General features: G+C 39.6%; 1 protein-coding gene across 5 annotated transcripts in view; it reads right to left on the bottom strand.

The window, feature by feature from the left end:
- mllt10 (MLLT10 histone lysine methyltransferase DOT1L cofactor) overlaps positions 1-20,995 on the bottom strand; it is a 46,416-nt gene extending 25,421 nt beyond the window's left edge. For 3 of the 5 annotated variants that reach the window (XM_067578886.1, XM_067578887.1, XM_067578889.1), the window contains exons 1-7: positions 20,611-20,995; positions 14,862-14,941; positions 11,060-11,114; positions 8,378-8,487; positions 8,157-8,260; positions 7,628-7,721; positions 3,951-4,040 (exon numbers count right to left, since the gene is read on the bottom strand). In XM_067578886.1, the coding sequence (XP_067434987.1) occupies positions 3,951-4,040; positions 7,628-7,721; positions 8,157-8,260; positions 8,378-8,487; positions 11,060-11,114; positions 14,862-14,941; positions 20,611-20,773 (696 nt within the window). In that variant the 5' untranslated portion in view covers positions 20,774-20,995. The remainder of the gene's footprint in view (positions 1-3,950; positions 4,041-7,627; positions 7,722-8,156; positions 8,261-8,377; positions 8,488-11,059; positions 11,115-14,861; positions 14,942-20,610) is intronic. The other 2 variants (XM_067578888.1, XM_067578890.1) reach the window with 1 other exon arrangement.
- Positions 20,996-21,708: the final 713 nt, after the last annotated feature.

The following is a 21,708-nucleotide window of genomic DNA, read 5'->3' as shown; positions in this document are numbered from 1 at the left end:
CGAACAATGAGCGATACAACAGTGGGCTGAAATCCTCTCCGTCTATGTCGAATACAGATGATGAGGCCCATTACAAGAGAAACACGATTCCTTTACACAGGCCCCCAAATATGCGCCTGGCCATTTTTCCAGTGCTTGAAACGCACAGGCATCTTGATTACTGCGTTTGATCTCTAAAACTTAAAAATGTTTTAATAAAACAGAAGTTAATGTAAGGATTTTTCAGGATCAATTAATCTGCCAATTTTGTTGATAAAATTGTTGAAAATAGTGGATAAATAAAACAAAACATTTAACTTATAAAACAGAGAAAAGCAGCAAATACTCACATTCAAGAGGCTGAAACCAGAGAATGTTTCAACATTTTTTGATTGATGAATGATTTAATTCATAGATTATCAAGTAGTTGAATAATTCTGTTGTTTCAGACTACATTAAATCATCACTATAACAGATCACCTTTTGATTTGCATAATGTGTATAAGCTTGTTGTACGTTTCCTTGCTGTAACTTTAATAGACAAGACATTAAAATTCAGAGAAACTTATAAAAAGCCTCAAATGTAGCCAACAGTGTCAACTGATCAATTTGACAAAAATCAGGGCTGCAACTAATGATTATTTTCATTGTCAATTAATCTGACAATTATTTCTGAATTAACTGTTGTGTCTATGAAATGTCAGGAAATAATGAAAAATGGCCATTATAACTTCTCTCAGCCAAAGTTGACGTCTTCAAATGTCTTTTTAGTCCAAATGGTTTAAACCCAAAGATATTCACTTTACTATCATATTTGACAAAGAAAAGCATCTAATTCTCATATTTGAGAAGCTGATATTTGGTATTTTTCCTAAAAAAAAAGACAATTATTGGATTATCAAAACAGATGCTAACTGATATTATAATCGATTAATCTACTTATCATTGTAGCTCAAATAAAAATACATGTACCTATGATGGAAGGACAATATATTGCCTGTTAACTTGATACAGAATGTATTAATACGTTGTATAATTCAACACAATGGCCTCGGGAGGAAGAGGAGAGGGTGAAGAAACAGAGGGGAGAGGGAGGGAAGACGGGGAGAGGAACAGGAAGTAAGGGGGAAAATAATCCGCCCTGGCCTGGCAGGAATTCCCCTGTGCAGTTTCCTGCAGGATTTCTGACCAGCCATTGTATGTATGGATGCGTGTGTGTGTGTGTGTGTGTGTGTGTGTGTGTGTGTGTGTGTGTGTGTATGTATGTATATGTGTTTCCTGCGGGCTTTTTCTAAGCGGACGGTGTGGGGGATCTTTTAGCCCCTGCTGTAGTTTGACTGCAGGGTCTGACATGAGGTGGGTATACATCTGAGCCTCCAAACCACATAACAAATGCATGTGCGGACACACACACACACACGCGCGCACACACACACATCTGTGCCTACTGATCTCTGACCCTGGAATGTGGATGAAGAGTGTGTGTGTGTGTGTGTGAGGGGGGTACTTCAACTAATGCAAATTAGGCAGTATTAACAAAAGCCAGGGCAGTTGGTCTGAATAGTATGTGGACAAATACACACACACACAACCATCCTGAAGCTGGCACCATCAGACACAATGACCAAGGAGACTGATAAAATGTCCTACAACATGCTAAATGCTCAATTTGGATTCCACTAATTACTTTGTGAATGAAAACAATGAAAAATCTATTGTATTCTTTCATGCTTCTATCACCCTGCAAAAGAAAACAATTAACTAACTAAAACTGCAAAAAAAAAAAAAAAAAAAAGAAAAAGAAAAAAAAAAGTGGGAAAAGGGAATTCAAAGCATCAAAAGGCTTTTTGGCACAGCATCATTAACAAAATCTCTACTGAGCCGTCTGCATAAACAGAGGTTTAAAAATAAACACAACATCTCATTAGAATATGAGCACCTCATTCAGTGGAAGTGGAGCAATTACTTGTTACGCCACTTAGCTGACACAAACAAACTTGATAAAAGGAGCTGACTTCCTCTGATTTCATAATGGTGGAGCTGACTTCAGAGACACTTTCAAAATGCATCCATTCAACCTTCCTTCCTCTTTCTTAAAAGCTAACAAAATGTCATGATATACCCCCCCCCAAAATCATTTAGCATTTACATTTTTTTTAATATTCATAATGATTAGAAACAGAATCATTCGGCAGATGTGAGCGATGTGTATCAGCAATATGCAGCCCAGTCGAATTCCCATCTTTGATTTATTTTATCTGCCATCTGCACTCTATGTTAGTTCTTATACTGATGTGTTGTAAACAGATTTTACTCAAAACTTGTGCTAGTAAGGCATATGTTGAAAACATGTGGCCAATATACTTGCAGTGTTGATTTTTTTTTTAAATTAAAAAATGATAGTACGCACTTTACTTCTTCACCAACTAGCCAATTGCAAGGAACAACGACTATATTTGTTACTTATATCCTTTCTACATTGAACTGGCTTTACTAATGCACTTATTTACTAAAGCACTGTGCAGCTACATTATATAGAATATGTAACTAATGGCTTCGGACAGGGAATTTTAGGTGACTCTTATCATAAGAATTATTTATTTTTGTCAGATAGTGAATCTATTATGATTCACATTCACTGAACAACAATAGAAAGTTCTTTGTTAAAGCAGAGGAAAATGTCCCTTGGCTATAATATTTTCACACACAGTTTCACACAAAAGTACTGCCCCACATGTCTGAGTATGTTACGTTCTTGTTCTAGCTTGTTTTATCTAAATGAGCGTCCTTTGTTTGCTGTAATGCACTTTGTGACAATCCTGTTTGTTATTATAAGTGCTTTTTAGGGGTTGGATGCATTTTCAAAGCGCTGTCCAAAGAGGACACATTGTTGGGAAGTTTGGTGGAGAGAATCAATGACAGTGAAGAGAAAACTACACACTCTCTAGAACAGCTCGACTGTAAAGGGACAGTTGTGTGTTTAATTTAGTACATTACATCCAGCTATGTTGTGTTGAACATCTGTGCCCGAACCCAAAGAGGTTGTAGATGCAGTATCAACCATCGGAAATGTTCATGACTAACGTTAACACACGGCTTTTTGAGAATCATAGGTTTAACTCAACTGCAGACTACGGGGAAAATTCAGTTTGCTCTCTGTCCTCTGTTCTGACAAAGAAAAAGTGGAACAGATGACTTGACACCTCCTGTAAATTCTGATTTTACGCAGCCTGTGATTACATGTTCTGCAAACAGGCGCGACTGATTAACTCACACTAATGTAGCATTCATTAAGGCTGATATCACTGGTGGGTGTAGGTGGGCTGCAGTCATATTAGCAGCTAAAAACCAATCCAAATGCTGCTGGGTCTATAAAAACACAATTTCAGCACTTACTTGGACATCATGTTTAAAGACTTTTGTGATTTTCAAGGCCTTGTTACTGGAAACTAAAGAAAATATTGATGGTTTGCATGTAGGACATTTTTTTATACTACCAACTTTGACAAGATATTACAGTCATATTGTATACTTTAAAAACTGCTCCTCATTTTAATGAAAATAAATAAATATAATAAATGTGTTACTTTCACAGCCATCCATCCATTTCAAAAGCTTATTTTATTTTTTTGTAATAAACTGACTAATGACCCACATGGACGTTTGCAGGGGTTTTGGTTGCAGCCCTAAAAAAATAGCTGGCTACTTTGTTGTGAATAGTCTTATATATTAATCAATTTGCATAGGCTTGTTAATTTAAAGTAAAACGTATCTTCTGGGACCTGACTTATCATACATAAATTCTTATTATGAAGGCATTTTAAGAGCCACTAAAAATGATTATTGGTTTAACTGTGTATTTGACTGTCCCTCCATAGTGTGAGCGTGTAACAGTGAGGGCGTATGTTTCTGGTGGAGTCACAGTCGTGGGTGGGAGGCATAGAGAGCGTAAGATCTGAGGGCTGTCTTACCTTGTTGTCCTTGTCTGGGGGTCTATCCATACACTGAGAGGAAGAGTCACTTAAGCTTTGAGACCTACTACCACGGCCCCTGCTCCTTCGCTAAAAGGTAAAGAGGAACTCCAAGTTACTGGATGAAGTCCACAGAAAAGAGGCTAAAATTAGACCCAAAAAGAACTCACTATAAAAAAAAAATTTAAAAAAAAAAAAAAAAAATCAAACAAACTTAATAAACTAAAATAAGCTGACTGAACTCAAGGACAACTCAAAATTCAAAAACAGTCAAAAGACATTGTCATGAGCATTGGTTACAAAAATGGTGATTATAGGAGTAAACTTTGAGGTCTGTAAAAAAGTACAAAAATGTGTGGTGGTTCAAACTATTATAGATCAAAAGTAACCATTAGGTGAATTCAAGTGTGGATAAATAATCAATAATCTACACAAAAGTAAAACTAAAACACCCACAACAACAAGTCGTGTCTTATTGTTGTTAAAACTTGTCTTAAAACTGTTTTATCAAAACTAAGAGCTACAGAGGCATCCTGGGACAGTTTTGAGGGGCCTTCCCGATCGATCTCAGTCTGAGCCAGCTTGCTCTTGTTCATAGTGTCTGTTGCCATGGTGATAAACAACTTCATCCTCAAATTACAGCCAGATTACCTCCAGGCATAGATCAAGGCCTGTTTATCCAGCCTGTATTCAAAAGTACCGATATATCACCAGAGGCTGTTTCTTTTGGCGTTTTATGTAAAACTGACTCCTTGAGGCAACATGGTGAACCAGGGGATAAAGACTCCTCGTCCCGTCTTTTGGCCTCACTTAGCGCTAACATGACAATCTCTTCCTTTAAAAAAAAACAAAACAAAATTCTAAATTTGAGTTTCCATGCCGACATACTGTACCTTAAGACAATATAGAGTTTATAATTTATTATTAATACTAACGTTCACAAAAACGTCCTTGTAAAAACTTGATTATTATTCCAATTTAACAAAAAAATACATATTTTTTATTATGATTAAAATTGTACCACTCTGTACCACTTAATATAGCTTTAATATAGCCTCAAAATATGGGTTCCTTATCTATGAAACTATTTTTCTGGGATAGATTTTGAGATTTTGTACACTTTAAATGAATCTAATTTTACTTTTAACTGTGCTGTAAACCTATTTTGCTGCTAAGTACCAGTTGTTCTGGAAAACCAGTTGGAGACAGAAAGTTATGCAACAAGTTTTGCTAATCACTGTCACAGAAGATGCCCCAAAGCAGACATGGCCGTGTGCCAGAAACACTGATTGGAAAAGCAAAGCCGATGATTCTACGGGTGCATTTACACTATACTCACAAATAGAGGAAAAATTATTCATACGTATTATAGATGAAATCTCTAACCAAAGAGAAATTTCACTGTAGTCCGGACTACACAACGACAATCTAAGTTTGAAAATTAGATTTGGCTACTGACTGAGTCCAGTCAAATACCATTACATGGCGTAAACATCCATCAAGTGGTGTTTGTATGAAACCCACTCTGCTAACAACATTGCTTTCTTCATATCATTGATTCCCTCTCGTACATTCCTGTCATCCATACAATCCCAGCTTAATGACATTATACCCCAGCATCCAAAGCCATTCATACACGATCAATATGACAGCATGAGTCTTTCCATCAGCGTTTGTTAACATTGCAAAATGTCATCGGTGTGTGCGTTGACACCATAAAGCCTGCCCCTGTCTTTCCATCCTACCACTGTTCCAGAAATCATAATACTTCAGTCACATTCCTGTTTTTCATATTTGTGTCCCTCCCCCAACCGATGCTGTGTGTGTGTACACGCGTTCATGTGTTAAAGGTTGTTAACTAGAGGTGGAACAAAATCTGGAGCACAACAGGAGGTCTCTTCAGTGAATGTGTGAAAACATATCTCCTCTGTATATCCAGTGGTTGCGCCGTGTGTTAATGTGTCTACCTTTCTCGTTCCTGTCTTATCTGATTGATTTCTGCTTGAAAATGGCGAGTAATCCACCTTTCAGGTTTGCTTTATCGGGGATCAAAGCAAGAAAAGATTTGTGAGTCTGAAAAGTTGTCCAGGAGGAAATGTGTACGATGTATTGAATTAAGTGTTTTATGACTTTAAAACTGCTTTATGCCTGAGAACTTTAAACCCTGCTTTATGCTAATTGCACAGTCAGAGCATGTTGTGTAATTGCTGTGATCATGGATGAGAAAGCAGTAATCTGTCATTTAGGAGTGAATGCCTTCTGTATATCACAAAAAATCTTACTAAGAGAAAAAGAGATTGATTTTCTCTCTTTTTTTAAGTTAATGTTTATATTTTCCAAAATCATAATCATTGCTCTACTTTATTTCTCTATTACATCTTGAAAAAGGGTTGAAAAAGCTCTTCATACAACATCTGACTGTTATTGAAACCATGTGTTCAGTTTAAGCAAAGCAGCATAAAAGCCACTCCTACACCTGTTAACCAAACGTTAAAGGTTAACTGACAGGTCAGTTGGAAACTTAAGAAACAAATCACTGAAGTTGTATTTTTCAAAGAATTTGAAATACATAAATAATGATTAGCCCTGTTTGACCTTGCAGTGAAAACCAGACTCAAAGGACCTCATCCAACACCTGCAAACCCAACCCGCTGTGCCCAGTCTGGGCTTAGGACCAATACATGAGGGAGAAAAGGGGAAGATGGGCCACTGTCGGAGAGATTAAAGGGATCAGGGGGGAAGGAAGAATAAGAGGGGTAGATGGAGGGTAAACTACAGGTGGAAGAGAGTCAAGAAGTGCAGTGATGAATGGATTGGTCCAGTGAAAGAGGAAGCAGATGGGAGAGAAAGATAGATGGAAGCAGAGAGGGCAAGGGCCAAACAGAGAGAGGAAGTTGACTGACAGAGGGATAGGGCTGAGTAGGAAAGAGAATACGAAAAAGGAGGAATGGTTGGGGGAAAAAGATGGGAGAGAAGGATGAGAGGAGGGAGAGAGAGAGAGGAAAGATATTGTGGGGAAGAATGGGGATGAAGGGAGGTAGAGAGAGGAAAGAGAAGAAGTGAAATGGTGAGTTATCTCTCAGTGGCAGAAAGTCTTTCAACAAGATACAAAGTGTTTCTCACTGTGTTACAGGTAAACCAATATGTGTGTGTCATGTCTAGATCGTCCCCGCGTGTAGTTAAGGGAACAGAAAACACATAAACTCTTGTCCAGTTTGTTAACAGACACGCCTCCGTCATGCATACATAATCACATGCAACAAACACCGTAGCTACTATGAGCCCTCGATGCACACGCAACGGTCTGCGTGACTTCCACTAAACAAAACTGAGATCAGCGCTCAGTTCAACAGACAGTGACAGACAGTGTGCACATGAGTCCAATACCGGCTAGTGAGAGAGATGTGTCATGCGCCGGGAACAAAATATCAATGTATATGTTCACAGTAATTACAAAAACACAAGCTCTCTCCTCCGTAAACTAGCCGAGTCAATGATTAATCACTTTAAAACAAATCAAAACACAAACAAAATCAAATTTGTTCAGAAAAAGGTTAAAGCTATCAATTTTTTGCTTTTCAGTTAAGATTAATTACTGTCTAGTGATGTTGTAGTTTTGAACGTCAAAAGGAAAGCTATCTGTAGGATATAAACACACAATATAAAGGGACACTTACCAATTTGCTGTGGTGGTATTTGCAATATCCACAGTACTTGACGTTGTCTGCATCTGATCCTTGTTCTTCACATAACAGCCCTGCAAACTGGGCACTGTGGTAGAGAGTGGTGGACAGAAAATTAAAGGGATGTGAAAAACAGAAAAGAGAGAACATTTATTGTACCACTATAAGTATCATGGTACCGACAAGTGCTGAACATTAGTTTTCCCTCTCTAGACCAGGCTGTGCTATTATTACAGTTTTTTAAACCTCAACTATTCAAAACTACTGCAAGACAAGTATTCACAGAAAACTATTGTTCACATAACATACTGGCAGTATTAATGAATGAAAAAAGTTATCTTATAACTGTGAGTTACTAAACTACTGCTAGACATGAGAATCTTCAGGTACTTCAGTGGTTTTGCTGTTGCAATTCTCAACAGTTTATCAAATCTACAAGTTTTTACTCGAGTATGAATGAATAACTGAAGAAACTATCTCCTTCTTTGTCCAGTGAGGTGAACGTGAGGTGAAAAGGTCTCACCATGTGACATGGAAGGCCTGCCTGCAGCCATGTTTGTTGCAGGTCATACATGCTCCAGTGGCTGCTTTACTCTCTCTGCCTTGGTCCTCACAGATATAACATGTCTACACACACAAACAAACACACAAACACAGGAAAACACATTTTGATTAACAAACATACAATACAATGTGTATGTCATTTTATAGTGTGTCTAAACGTGTAGATTTGGAGTTTGTTACCTTGTTATAGCGTTCGTGTGGCACAGACTGAAGTACTATGGGCTCCATAGTTGAGACATTAGCGAACTCTACTTCAGGTATGTAAAGGGCACAAACCACGTGGGCCCAGCCTGCAACGTCACACAGAGTAGAACCATCAGCCTTTGTACACAAAACGGACGTCACCCACATATATGACAGCAGAAGGTAGTTTGTAGCAACATTTCACAGTTTACATAAAGACCTGTGATCCATCAGCTAACGTCTTGAACAGCAACACACACGTGCAGAATTGAGGTTTCTTATCTCATCGTTTGATTTGCTGGTTGTGATTGATATTTGAGGCAGGACTGATTACCTGAAGAGCAAAACACTGACAGTTGTGACTCTAAAAAAAATATAAAGTCTCCACACTAACTCCATATAGGTGTACTACAACTAATTTTGTTGCGCCTCCATGTTTGGTCTGGTTTATCTGTGTTGCCTTCAAACTCTAGTGTGGACTAAACGACCAAACCTAGACAGCTGATCGTGGCACCCACTTCACACATCATATTGCACTAGATACATTTTATCTGCGCAGTGTTATTTATAGCAGATCAAGTCCAGTACGGTTTTGATGTCACATCCAGATATTTCCTACTGAGCTTCATGAGCCATTTGTGACCATTAGTGAAGATAAAATAAAGCCTATAGACTCAATGAAGTGCAGCACAGGTCCATGTCAGTCAATGAGACATTGCAACATTTGCTTTGTTGATAGTAAGTCATTGTGAACCCAAATTGGACTAGAACTAAAAAGCAATAACACACCATTTTATTGGTCCAAACCAAGAGACCCAAACACAACCTAATCTTGACCCATCATTAATATGCTAAATTGCAGTTTTTATTACATTCGCATCAAAAAAATGAGAGCAACTTATCCTAAATATTTAATTTGTAAATTGGTAGTTAATCTATCTAAGTAGCCGTTTATTAAGGCTTTTAACACACACACAGCTGCCTGTCAGTGAAGACAAACTGGGGGCGGTAGAATGACAGCGGGCCATGGTGTAGTGGCAGCAGAATTGACGAGGAGCTGAGGAGGAGCTGAAGGAGGTGAACGGGAGGTCAAATGGAGGTGGGAGTCTCTTGCCACGCTGGAGGTGTCTGTTTTTCCCCATAGCGGAAACAAAAACAGGCTTAAACTTACAGTTGAACCCCTGACCTGCCTTTGACCTGGTGAACGGGACATGGGGAGGAGGGCAGAGGGCGGGACAGAGAGAAGGCAGCGGGTGTGAAATGGGGGCATGTTGTTGTTTTGAAGTCCCTCCAAGAATCTGGAAGAGGCCTATAAAACAGGACTATAAAAGTGGCGCAGCTTTCCTCCTCGAACTGAGCATTCACGCTTTTACCCCCCGAAAACTCAACAAAGCAGCCCTTTACGAACTTCCCTTGCTCTGCGAGTCCAGTGTGTTAAGACAATGAACTTAGATTTTGTTTATAAAATGTGTGCTGTGTTACAATTTCAAATAAACAGCGAGAGAGACACAAAGGCTGTCAGTTCTTGATAATGGTTTTATGAGCTTCTGTGGTAAACCACGTTAAAACCGTGACACCAACACCAGGTAAAAAAAACACCTTTAGTTCACGTGGTCCTAACTGTTGCAGGTAATAAACCCCATGTACAGTCAGTATAATGATGAATATGTTTAAGAATGAGAAAATCCAACTCTAATTTAAAACTTTCATACCGCTGCCACATATTTAACATTTCTCAGCATTTACTTGTGTGCAGTGACCCTGTTGCTGGTGTTCCAACATACTTGTTTTCACCAAAAGCCCTTAAATATATGGATGTAATGGATGATTACTGAAACCTTTCAGTGTGCTTTGTATGTCATCATCTTTTAACTAATGACAGCACTGATATTTACTGGGTATTTACAGCTAAAGAGGAATTATTTGTTACCATGACTGGACAGAGAGCTTCATTTTTGTCTCTCTGAGGCTTTTCTTTCCTCTGTGACTGCTACATGTTGAAATGTTGGATCAAATACTTATTTAAGACCGATCCCTTTGCTCTGCTTTATTACTGTTCCACCTGAAATAACAGCAGTTACCACACAGATCAACAAGTGAAGAGGAACTGACAAGAGCAAAGAAACCATAGTGCAGGGGAAAGAGATGGTGAGAGAAAAAACGGGAGGAAAAAGAGGAGAGAGAGAGAGGGAGAGAGAGGGAGAGAGGGGTCATGGGAAGGGTAAAATAAAAGAGAAAGTAGTAAAACGGTGTGTGTTAGTGTTGTCATGATGCTTCCCTGCAGGCCTGGACACAATCCCACAGCTGTGCCTCTCTCTCTGACTGACTCAACACACACACACACACACACACACACACACACACATACACACAGAATATTTACAGTCTCCACCAAGCTGACCTTCCAATGAACCCAGAGAGGAGACTCCTCACAGGCCATGCACTATACCCATCCTGGCCCGCCCCCTCATAAACATACACACACACACTCACACACACTCATAAAACATGGACTGGCAAGGACGGTACAGAGAGGCAGCACACACAACAAACAGCAACATAACTCTCCCAGCACGCTCACACCCCTTAAACTTGCCGGTGACATGACAAAATACACAAGAGGCTAACCACAGATGTGGGTGTGTGTGTATGTGTGTGCACAGCTGAGAGGGATTCTACCTCCGTTGTCTGTCCTCTTGAGGGCTCCATCTTTGTGGGGGCACAGCTCACATCTCTGTGGGTAAAGAGCAAACACCTGGTCAGGAACAACAGGTCAACCTGATCTACTTGGGGGTGAGGTCAACACCAAAGTATGACAAATATGCCAACATGCTGACAAGTGGCGCGGACTCGGGCACGAGTCCAGAAACTCTTCAGGAAAATATTCTCACTATCTGCCACCTAAAGGTTGTTTCTTTCTCTGAATATGTGTGTGTGTGTGTGTCAGCAAATACGGGCCCTCGAGCAATTATTTCTGCTGCTCTCAGCCTTGCTATTCCACTCTTGTGTGTGTGTGTGTGTGTAATCTGTAATCCTGCATGAACACAAAGACTTTCGTGTCTCTGATTGCTTTCTTTCTTCCTCTTCCCGCCACTGTTTTTCTGTTCCATGTCAAACTTCACACCTTACCAACAAGAAAGTTAGGGTGCTTCTACTCCACATTCCTATCTTAAAATACATCTTTCTGAACAGGCTTTCATATATCTTTCCATCAGTGTTTCCCCTATGATTGTACAGGCCTGGTGGGCCGCCAGACAAATGAGAACGCCAGGCCAAAAACCCCTTTTTTTAAAAGCCAAAAATAACGCCAAATGTCCTTTCATTTGGATAGTGTTTGGGAGCCTCAATGCAGCTTTGTTCTGAAATGTGAGTCAACCTGTGTGTTGTTGCCTGGGAAACTCTTGGTAGCGCATCTCCTTTAAGGAATATGGCAGTGCGTAATGTGTGTGCATAGCAAGTGTAAGAGAGCGAGCGTCAGAAAAGTGACGGTGAATGCGAGCGGAGCAGAGGAAAAGGTTAGCACTAAGTTAATGTACAGTACAGGCTACAGTGTGTCAGTTAATAAATGCTGCAGCTTCTCAAGACCAAGAAAAGTCACTTCTGTTGTTTCCCCAACTGCTGGAAAAGTGAAGAGGGTTAGCTCCAAAGTTAGTGACAATAGGTTAGCCTAACCTGACCACGATCACTTAAGGTGGACTGACCTTTAAGGTGGACCGGTTATTCTCATTTTAGTGTCAATCTTAGCTGCTGCTAAACAGAAGGGAGAAATGTCTGGTTGCTGAGTCTCTCCTGAGACTTGCTCAGCATCACCCCACCCCCACCACCATCCCAAACCAGTCAACCTAGGGGAAACACTGTTTACGTTATTACTGTAATTGTTTTATTGACTGTATAGTTCTGTTAATAGTCAGTAAAACAGAGTCATTGGAGAAGAACTCCGTAGGTTAATTTGATTCAGACTAGAGCTGCAACTAATGATTTTCCATCATCGATTAATCTATTAATCTTTTTGCTGACAAAACGTCAGAAATAGTGAGATGCCTGTTAGGGACCATGGTGACGTCTTCAAATATCTTTTTTGTCTGATCTGGAACAGTCCAAAATCCAAAGTTATTCAGTTCGCACAGAAAAGCATCAAATCCTCACATTTGAGAAGCTGCTATCAACAAGTTTTCAAAAAAAAAAAGTTTTCAAAAAAACTCGAATGATTATTCGATCATCCGATTAATTTGCCGATTAATTTTCTGTCAACTAACTGTTGCAGCTCTAATTCAGACCACTGAATTCAGGTAAAGCAATGACTACTTTACCTGGAAAACTGGTAAACATAAGGGTCGATCCTCTCTTCCATTGTAATAACATTATGCAAGAAGTAAAGCACAATATTTTATAACATATTTCTTCTTGGTGGCCCTCTGTCAGGCTGGGAAATGTACCAGCTCTACCAGTTACAAACTATGTTGGTGCACAATGTAATTCTTTGTCAGTTTAAACACATACATAATTATCAGCTCCTTTAATACACTTCTGTATATGTATATTTCTCTTGTATTTTTTAAAAAGGAACATCTCACCCAACTTCTGTTTCAGTTAGTTGCACAGCCTGCAGGGCTGGACAAACAAGTTTGTACACACATTCCTTCACAGAGGATAAAGTTTGACTGTTTTACTCATCAGATTCAATGTAAATATTCTGCACATGTGGACACTGTTACAAACATTCAATGCCTTTACATGTAATTAATGTGGCTTTTTTTTGATTTTCTATCCTAAACTAACTTAATTGTCCTGAAAACAAGAAACCTCTTCTCCTTCATCAGGTTAAGAGGTTAGAAAAAAAGTTACAGCTCTGCTACAGAAGTGTTGCCCTGCCTGCACACACATAAATACAGCAAGAGGCAGGTCATACCAAACACCTGTATCAACAGCTACATCAAGTTAATCTTGCACTGACAAAATCTAGACAGGTCTTTATGAGTTTGCCGAGGTCATGTTAAGTTGAAACTCAGCAAGCCATACCATCTTGTAGCTCAACAAAGAGGATACATGAAATATGGAAGCTCCTTTGCCCAATTCCAGTCCTAAGTGACATGATTAAGATGTCTGTGCAGAGCAGGTCAGCGCACAGGTCCTGCAGCAATTGCTGGAAATTTAGGGCTTTCCTAGGCTGCGTTCCTGCATGGACAGTCCCATTTTAATGGGCTGTTATGGTGCAGAATGGAGAGCTTAATGTTTGTCACACACAAATGGTGTTTATCATTTATCATTAACCATCATCACTCAAACAGCAAATAATCTAATATATATGATATAGAGCTTTTAAATCAGAATTTTTTTTTAATTGGTGAAATGTGATTGTAACTGGCACACAACACAGATTGTGGACTGACAGGCTCTGGGCCACTGGGAGATGGCACTAGGGTTGTGACGATAACCGCATTTCCGCAGTCATATGATGCCTACGGCGAGGTTGTGCTCATTACCATCGTCACTGCATTTTTAAAAGAAATATCAACCGTAACTATTATATATGGTAGTCTAATGTGCTTGCGCATATATTGTGTGATCTACGGTAATGCAGTGGAGACATAGGAGGCTATGTGATATGTTGGAGAATCTTGCTCCAGGCACCAGGCTGCAAGACCTCGGCATTACCCCACGAGAACGACCGCCCAGGGGGACGCCAAAAGCGGTGCGCTAGAAAGCAGAAGTGCGGCAAGCAAGCCGGCATCCAAGCTAGGCGAGAGGCTAACCCCGGTCGGCCAGCTCTCCCGTCAATCTTCCTCGCCAACATCCACTACATCGACAGTAGACTGGACTACCCAAGACTGCTTTGGACATCTCTGAGAGAAATGACAAACTACCGTGCCCTCGTCTTCACCGAGACGTGGCTGAACAATGGTATTCCCAATTCTGCTATCCAGCTAGCCGGGCTAACCGCTCTCTGGTTGGACAGAACTGCTTCATTGTCAGGTAAGACCCCAGGATGTGGCCTAGGGGGTGTGGGGTCGGTAAGCTGCCAATCTGCAGGGATACGTTGCTTTTTCACCGCGTTAAGAAAAAATCCATACAGTCACAGCCGTAGATGGCACATATTACAGAAAATCCTGCAGGTGCAGGCAGCTGCTCCAAAAAAAGTGGCTGTAGCCGGCAGGACAGCACTGACCCCTAACATGACTCCTGTAGTTACAACTCCTTTGATATGCCACAAGTGGCGATTCAAAGATGTTCTCTAACCATGGTGACAAAATAGTGTCTTCAACAACCATTGGGTTATTTTGAGAAATTGACTTGTTCAAAGCCCTTTTAACAAACACACTGATGATACAATGGCTAACCTGCTACCATTTTCTTGGCATGTTTTAAAATAATAGCGCTCTTTAAAAGCATGGGGTCCGCCAGCTTTGGTAGACTGTCTGCCCCGGGCTTGTTATTCCAGAGTTTACTCATAAATGATGAATGGATGGACTGTGTGACTCACCACGCGAGCTGCTCTCTCCTGAGATTCACACTTTCTGCAGAACCATGGACCAGTGGGCACCTGCACGATTCCATAGCAGGCTGCAGAGAGAGGGGAGGGGGGGAATGGAAGAGGGTCATAAAGCAGAGTCAGTCACTGCAACCACAACAAAAGGCTGCATTTTATTCCACACAACAGTGTCCGAAATTAACTTTTTGACTCACCTGCCTAGGGGACTATAAAAATCCACCAGCCAAGCATATTTTTTTACCAGCCAAAATAATAAACTGCCTTTTTGTGTCACATATAGTTTCATTATATTTCATTGAGATAATACAGTATTATGTTGAATACAAACTTAAAGGAGAGGCCAGAGCAAAATTTCCAGAAAATAACCCAATAAACATGCATTATCAAAGCATGTTGTTACTACAGTTTAATATTTTATATTTAAGAGATTTTGTTTTTGGTAATTTTGTACAGTTACAAAAATATGCAAGACAGTTTTGTATATGTTACAGGTGAATCAGGGAAGTTAGCCAACAATAACAAACATCTGCAGGGATTTAAGTTCTCTGTTGCTACGAAGGATTTCCATCATTTGGATAGAAAGAGAGAGGGAGAGAGAGACGCATATGGTGCGCGTGTCTACACTGTATAGGGACAAACATGAGTAATTTCCTCTGAGACATCATGCCAGATATTTTATTACATGACTATTTTGGTACAAACATTTACCCGCCACTGTGGCGGATAGCCTTCTGAGATTTATTCGCCAAATGGAAAATCTACCCACATTTGATGCTTGGCAGGTGTTAATTTCTCAACCTGCCGCAGAATCATTCACAGAGTGATAATAAAACCACGCTGACACATGCAACGCTGACCGCACCTGATAACATCTTTTCAAACATCACTTTCTCGGTTATTTTTTTACACATCAGAAGACAAACTTGTGACTGAACATGTTTGAATGCAATGTTTTAATCTGGCACCACACTACTGTTATTCTAATGTTTTTGATCACTCTACAAAATGTGTAACATGGTTCACCTGTGCTACAAAATATTTTAATCACTGGTAATGCAGTGGTAATGTCAACATGTGCGGCATGCCATCAACAGGGTTTCCCATACATTCATTTATTTGTGGCAGCCCGCCACATATTGATTTTCTATTTTTGGAGCTGTGTGCCCCGCTCTCTCTCTCTCTCTCTCTCTCTCTCTCTCTCTCTCTCTCTCTCGTTCTCACAAATACATGACAACGGACCCGTCTGTGAATAGCATTATGTAACATACTCCAATACAGTAGGTGGCGGCACGCACTTTTAACATTGGTTTGTAGTCTTTGAGTAAAAACAAAGACGAGGAGGAGAAGTATATATGGTTGTTGGCTCTTCCCCACAGAGAAGACGGCTGGCCGAATTAATCCAGAGATCACGCATGGTTTATCAAATTTGTCTAAAACTGATGCATTCAACTTAACTCTGATAAGTTAGTCAATCTATGTTCTTAACACAATCTCGGAGACCCAACTCTTCAAGTAAGTTATTAGCAAGCATGCAGACCTCCCGTCATCCCAGGGAGGATGTGACACTAAATTAATTTTAGGAGGAATTTGGGACAAGAGTTGGAAAAAAAAAAGACAAAGTGCACAAAAACCAAACAAGTCCAACTTCGGACAGCTTTGAGAGCCTGTTAGCATGTTAGCCTGTGTGTGTGTAAGACAGTAAGTTAGTTATTTAATATATAGGCAGCAACGTATTGCATATTTGATCCTTTCTCTTCATTCAAGTTTAATATATATGTACTTTTTTTTTTGTTCTATGTGTTTTTCTATTTATAGTTATTTATAAATATTAAATTCCCAGTGAAGTTTACTGTTTCAGTGCACTGACGTCATTTTATACAATAAAGTTTATTGTTAAACTGTAAAATATCATGCTTCAATTACGTATTTTTGTCACAACTGTTTGATAACCACATTTAAGGGATCACTGCAAAAATTGTGTTTATGTATATATTCTGTATATAAGTTTACATAAGATTATCAGCCAATATATCGATATAAGAATTAATATTAATATCGGTATCAGCCACAAAAATCCAGTATTGGTCGGGCCCTAGTTAAAATAGCACAGTGTTTGTGGGGCGTGTTGTTTAAGGTAGTGATAAGACAATGAAATGCATTTAAAGGCTTATCAGATTGTAAAACAGTGGACAGTTATCACAGCGGCAACTATTTTATCTTTAGTCAGGACAATCACAAGGTGAAACAGTAGAAATACGGAACTGCTGACGAACTTGATTTTACATTTATTTGGGAAACAATCATGAAATGCAATAAGGACTGTAAAAAATGAATACCTGACGATATATCGTTATCATATTATTTAAACCCTAAAATATCCAAATCAGCATCTGCCTTAAAAATCCATCAGTCGGGCTGTAAATACAAACTGATTGCACTGATGCTTACAGGACTCAGACTTGTAGTTGCTCTACCCTAAATAGCCGTCCTCTACACATTTTCAGATTATCTCTGATCTGACCAGAGCCCATAATCCAATGGAATAAACAGCTATAATCCAGATTCCTGAGAACAAAACACCCACAGGTCACTGAGTTCAAATGAAGAAACTTGTAACCAGACTTGCAGTAACAAAAAAAGAGAAGAAAAATACAGAAAACGAGGAAATAGACTTTGTTATCATGCACACACTGTGTACCCGATTAACTTTACTAATTAGGGTCACTAAAAAGCATGCAATTTTTATTTGTTGCCATGCAAACTGATGCTAAATACAGTATGTGAATGCTTTGTTGTTATTTGAAGCTTTTCTTTCAGACTCAAAGGAGCATTCAAACACGAGACATGTTTTAATTCAACATGTGTAAACATACATAAACTATGTACCAATTGTACACTATTCATTATAATCATGTTTAATGGTAATACTAATAAATAGGGGTGTAACAGTATGTGTATTCATCCCAAAACATTCAGTGCATGATGCTCAGTTCGGGACATGACTTTCCTCGGTTCGGTATGCTCCGTGAACCAAACAATTACTGTCAAAACACTTTAATAATTCACTTACTCTGATGTGCGGAACAATAATTCTAGAGCCCAAGTTCCACCTGGAACATTTTAGCGGCGCACCACTTAGCTGTAGCATGTTCATGGATGTATGCTAGCCGGCTTAGCCAAGTTAGCTTGGTTACCCTGCCTTCCCTGTAGTGTTGCTGCAGTCAGAATGACGAATGAGAGACTCGTGACACTGACTGAGTGCAACACTGTTATTAAAATATGCTCCGTTATCTCCATAGTGAAACGATACCGTGTCTCCCCGTGCCCCTCCCCTCGCTGTGACAGTTGGTATTTCACTCCGTGTTTGAGTGAACTACTCTATATACCGTTAGACCATAAATCAGCATAACTTGCCAGAAACAGAAAGGTTTCAACTGCAGCACAACTGAACTGTTTCAGTAATAGTTTTGGCCACTGAGCCATGTTTGGATGTTTACATTTTTCAAATAAAAAGAGCAAAATGTTATTTTCCACCTTTCTTTTTTTCTGCTGTACTGAAAACATAATGAACTGTGATTCCAAAACTGAGGTACATACCGACCATGAATTTTGTGTACCATTACACCCCTACAATTAAATGTCATGATTCACACGAAAACATTTTGAGAGTGTTGCTGCATCAGTGCAACAGCTTTTTCAACGGCTCACAGAATGAAAAATAAATACAATTCTTGCAATGCAGAATGTTGAACTATCAACGTTAGTATATTATGTGTACAATGTTTTTCACAGTTGTAATGTATGGGACGAACTTTGGACACTTTACCAGTCTATGTGATGTTCACAGTGTTTTACATTGACACAATTTATCACCAGGCCTTTAGCAGGCTGTGACTTTCATCATTACTGGAGTTAACAAATGCCAGCGTTTTAACAGATACTTCCATTTGTTAACAAAAAAAGTTCCAATAGATAAATGTCTGTTCAAACTTGAAGTGCAGAAATGAGCCAGTCATCTGACACAGTTGAACGTTGGTGGTTAATGTCATGAGGCAAACATATCTGATCCAAACAGAAGCTGTTATAACTGTGGTTCAGGATCAGTGACATGATAACGCAGAAAATGACAAGACTACTGCACATCTGAACAATAACTCGGCTTTTCCAAACGGATACAGCTTTCTCTACAACCAATAACTCATTACAACAAGTACTTTTGGCACTTCTGACTGGATGTTAAACGGAGATTTCTCAATCGGACACTTATTGATCTGTTATTCAAAACAGAGCACATTTAGAATGTTTGGTCAGAGTTTGTATTGAAGCAAAACTCCAACTTTATTGAAGACAGACCTTGTATTAATAGAGTATTATATACATAACGCTTGACGGGGTACATTCAATATTCACAGTATCACAATACACTAAGAACAACTTTCCTGTTTAGTTCTCGCACTAGTTTCAAAATGCACCTGATCTAAAACAAACTGATACTGCATTTTTTACAGGCATGACTCACAATGCTTGACAGGCTGAGACTGGCATACTATGATGCAACCTCAATGTGATATATAAAACACTAAATGATTTGGCACAAATGTGTAACTAATGAAAACAATTATAAATAATTACACTATTACTGCCTAGCTTTAGTTTCTGCAACTTAATACCAATGAGAAGAGACACATGGGTCAAATATAAAGAACTATTTCAGATTAATTCAGAAATACAGCAACATTTGACTTATACTGTTAGTAGATTATATACAGACATGATCCAGTCAGACAGGCCTATTAAACAGTTCAAACAATGTCACAAATGGTGACAAACAAAACCATCTTACTAGTGCAAATTACAGCTGCAACAATTAGTCAATTAATCAATTAGTTGCCAACTCTTAAATCGTTTTGAGTCTTTTTTTTTAAAAGAAGAAATGTGAATATTGTCTGGTCAGAAAACTGAATATCTTTGGGTTGTGAACTGTTGGTTGGGACAAAACAAAAACATCTGACGATATCATACAGGGCTTAGGGAAACAGTGATCAACATTTTTAACCATTAATCAAGAAAATTATCAACCGGTTAATCAATAATGAAAATAATCATCAGTTGCAAGTGTAGTGCAAATACATGCATCTGCATGGACTCAGAGTTGCTGACACTTCAAATTGTTTTCAGCCTCCCACAGTGTTTATCCAATGGACACATGGCCAGCTGCTTGATTTGTAAACACAGGACTTCATCATCATCTGGGTGAACTTGGGGTGAGAACTGGCTTAGCAGCACTGCATCTCAGTTACTATGTTAAAAGATAATGTGTTGCCATTTACAAAAAACAGTGTTTTGCTGCTTGAACTGTGTACATTTTATGACTTTTTTTTCTTCTGGATGATCAAATTGCAGAGCAAAGTCGCCTGCCGCATTCAACACAGTTTGGACTGTTATTAGTTTACATATTGTGACAGCAAGATAGTTTCACATCTCTGTCACTCACATGACAGATTCTGAGAGGGATGGAGAAATTAGCACGACTCGGAGCCAGAAATGTGTGCATAAAGCTGCAGATTAAACAGGCCAAGTTATTTGCCGGGCTCCCTGAGTGGAGCCTGACCTCAGCCTGGCCTTGCTGAGGGCAGGCGGAGGAGGAGGAGGAGGAGGAGGAGGAGGCTCCATAACCTTGCAACAAGACGACGCTAACTAGCCTGCAAGCTAACCGCTAACTCCCAACACCAGCGCTTACCTTGATGCACGGCGACGTTGCAGCCGTGTCCGTCGCAGTACACCAGCGGGTTTTCTGCCCAGCCTCTCTCGTCTGAGCAAACACAGCAACCCCCGATCATCTCCTTCATGTTATTCGTCGAGAACTCGTCGTCCGCCGCCAGACAACGCTCGCCGGAGACCATCTACGGAGAAAGCGGACATGCGGAGGAATACGACGGATAAATAAACCGAAACCTTCGCTGAAAAAGCCCCTCGTTGCCCTTGCTGCGCCCCTTTAAGTCCCACACGGTCGAAATGTCATGTTTAAAACGTGTTTAAGTCCCTTTTCGACGTGATATTTGTTCACCAAAACATCCACTTCACTGCGCGGCGGTGAGGAGAAGGGGGGGGGGGGGGGGACTTCATCGAGAACAGGAAATGCGTAATGACGCAAGACGAGTACGTGTGCGTGCCCCGCGACAGTGTTCCATTTTGGCTCCACATGGCCGAGGTGGTTTGAAACTTTCTAACAATAAGACTTCACTTCATTTTACACGATTCACTGTCAACACTGTAGCAACATGGAGGTAGGCAAAGACATGGCGTCACTCGTTGTACTGAAATAGACCCGCCATACTCAGGATTTGTAGAAAAACTGACGTGTGTGTTGAAAATGTGTTCACAGAAAGCACTGAAACTCTTGATCTGCTTGGTGGACTAAGAACTATTGAGCAAAGCTGTGTTTAAAAATAAATTTGAATGTTTCCTGTTCAAGATAAAGAATGTGAGGTTTTACTTTCAGTTTAAAGATGACGTTTCACAATCAACTCTACTGGGTAAATGCAAGTATGTTGACACATACAATTTCTTTTCATTAGCTGTCAATGAACGTACATACAAGATTCAAGAGATTTTAATGTTACATGGACAGCAACACAGCAGATGGCAACATTAAAGGAAAATTGTCTTCTTCGAGCTCTAATTCCAATTAGAGTGCATGTAATAAAATGAGAGAGAAGAAGATAAGAGAGAGACAAATTAAGATATAAACAAACATTAAATTGCACATAAGTGGTATTGTACAGCATGATACAGATACTGATATAATAAAGAAAAGTGCTAAGCTAAACAAGTGTGA

This window comes from Thunnus thynnus, chromosome 21, assembly GCF_963924715.1.
Source record: "Thunnus thynnus chromosome 21, fThuThy2.1, whole genome shotgun sequence".
NCBI lineage: Eukaryota > Metazoa > Chordata > Actinopteri > Scombriformes > Scombridae > Thunnus > Thunnus thynnus.
Note: the sequence above shows the minus strand (reverse complement) of the source record. Positions and strands in the feature narration are given on the sequence as shown.